We start from the raw sequence: 2,525 nt of genomic DNA, 5'->3' as shown, positions 1-2,525 counted from the left end.
TAAAAATATGACAGACAAATATCTTGTTTTTAACAATATCTATTTTTATTTATCTACATCTCTCTCACTATCATCTTCCACAATAAGACAAATTTTGGTTTCTCATATTATACAATATTTGCTTATGGTGATTTTTACAATCAATCAATCAGCTTTTAGTTCCGATGTACATATCGATATAAAAGTATTTAAAAAAAAATTTAGACTGTGTAAACAATAAAAAGATTATTTTTAAACTGAAATAAGTTGTTATTCATAATCATCTCAATGGCAGAAGTTGGTGAAAAGGTATGACAAAGTGCCTGTATCGATTGGCAAATAAACTATGCATAATTAAATAGGCATATGCCTATGTCAAATATTCCATCATTAATTCTGTTTAAAGTTTATTAAACTAATTCATACGTCATAGAACAAACATTAAGACGGTCGTATATATATGCTTATTATTTCTTATTCAGTTGATCAAAACAGAATGTATAAAATGTTAAGTATTGAATTCAAATATTGGCCAATATTTCTATTTAACTGTATTTATTCCCTCGGGCATCCTACTTCGGTAGCCACTTTGGGATGCATGGTATTTTGAGGTTGTTCCTCCTTAATTGTTGACACGCCTGAAGCTGTTGAAGTTGTTGACTCGCTTTAATCTGTTAACAAATACATATAAACTTTATGACTTTATATATATATATATATATATATATATATATATATATATATGTGTATGTGTATATATGTACATATATGTATATATATATATATGTGTATATATGTGTGTGTATATATGTATGTATATGTATAAAAAAATTCATCTATTTTGTTATACACTGTTTTAAAGAAGCCAGTGACTATTTTTGGCTTTTTCTTCTTCATTGTTGACTAAGCAACCATCTACCTCTACATTACGCACTAATTATGTTGCCGGCCTTGTCTGTTTGACCGCTGTAGTTGTCGTACTGCCCTCAACATCCTACTTGAGTCATTCTTACGTTTTTCTATTTCATCATCTATTCGATAAGTTTATAATTTGTCTCTTTTTGTAAGTTATTTCCTCCAAGATTCCCTCCATGATAGCATTCCTTTAACCAATTAACTTAGTCCTATTTTCTTTACCTATTTTCTTTATTTTTCCATTCATCAGTACCATTTCTGGTGTGTTTTTGCTTTTCTGGTAAGTATCCAGATATCCAAAATATCAACATCATCCTGGATTTTTGTTGTTGTGTGTTGCTGTATTAAAATTACCATGATATCGACCCAAAAGCACTATTAGGAATTACATACCTGTTGAAATAGATATCCACGAAGATCCTACTTCAGAACAGTTTCCATACAGTGCTTTGACACTCAAATTAGCACTTTGTCCAGCTTCAACACCAATACAACGTACGGTCGCCGTGTTAGTATCCTCAATCATCACAGGAAACGGTTCACCAGCAGAACAATAAACTGCATACACAACATTTGATGGCGCATTTGACGTCATATTGGCAACTATGGTTGACGTATTAGTTGCAACGTCTTCGATCAGTGAAATATTAACAGGCTCATCTGGAAAACACCATCGTTTTACATATTAGTAATCCTAGGTCTATATCTACTTTACTTGAAACATTATTATTTTTGTAAGCTCTACCACACCCGACTGAAGAAAATATTTCCATTGTACTTATCTGGAAGAGCACATTTATCGGTAAAGATACAATATATACAGTAAACCATAATCTCTATTATACATTTAGCAGAAATTACAAACAAATTTAATAATAATCATGTAAATAAGGCTAATGTCATCATTAATTCTGAGCCTGTTTCTGTTTAAAATATCAACATCATCAGCGCTTTTTCCTTAACTGGATGATGCAGTATGTATTCAAAATCATCGCACACGCGTTCACTGAGCGAGTACTTTGCTCTATAAAAGAATTGTGTGTGTTTAAAAAATAGAAAGAAAAAAGAATAGGATACGTATTTACCATCAGATGTTTTAAGTCGTTATGCTGTTACAAATATTAAACCTATGCTCGACACGCACGGGCCAAAATAGAGCAACATAAATATCACGACTATACTATTACATTATTTTATCAAAAATAGGGGTTCATCAAAATAGGAGTAGCCTAGTCGTGGACAAAAACTACTTTCTCGGTTTTCGGAGTAAGCCCTACAGTACCTGTTGAAACGATTTCTGATGCTGGTAAACCCTGCTTGGAGTTGGCGACAGCAATCACGGTTACGTTCACTATTTGTAATGGGTTTAAACAAGAGCATTCTATACTGGCCGAACCAACAACCTCGTCTATGACTGATGAAGCTGGAACTCCACTTGAACAATTAACGACGAATTTTGAAGCGAAACCAGTTCTCATTTCCCATGCGACAGATATCGAATCCAATGAAGATGTGCGATTTGTGAACGTCACAACGTCCGGGTCTAATAATGATGATGATGATGATAATAATAATAACAATAATAATAATAATAATAATAATAATAATAATAATAATAATAATAATAATAA

At 32.0% G+C, this 2,525-nt stretch overlaps 1 protein-coding gene across 1 annotated transcript in view; it reads right to left on the bottom strand.

Moving 5' to 3' along the window:
* Positions 1 to 143: 143 nt before the first annotated feature.
* The window catches only part of LOC117124266, an 8,377-nt gene continuing 5,995 nt past the window's right edge, over positions 144 to 2,525 (bottom strand). Inside the window, exons 5-7 of the mRNA XM_033270425.1 lie at positions 2,177 to 2,437; positions 1,288 to 1,554; positions 144 to 650 (exon numbers count right to left, since the gene is read on the bottom strand). Coding sequence (XP_033126316.1) covers positions 646 to 650; positions 1,288 to 1,554; positions 2,177 to 2,437 — 533 coding nt within the window. The 3' untranslated portion in view covers positions 144 to 645. The remainder of the gene's footprint in view (positions 651 to 1,287; positions 1,555 to 2,176; positions 2,438 to 2,525) is intronic.

The sequence above is a fragment of the Anneissia japonica genome, unplaced genomic scaffold, assembly GCF_011630105.1.
Source record: "Anneissia japonica isolate Jap-2015-1 unplaced genomic scaffold, ASM1163010v1 scaffold287716_len795978_cov209, whole genome shotgun sequence".
Classification (NCBI taxonomy): Eukaryota; Metazoa; Echinodermata; class Crinoidea; order Comatulida; family Comatulidae; genus Anneissia; species Anneissia japonica.
The sequence above is the reverse complement of the archived record's forward strand: the minus strand, read 5'-3'. Positions and strand labels throughout refer to the sequence as shown.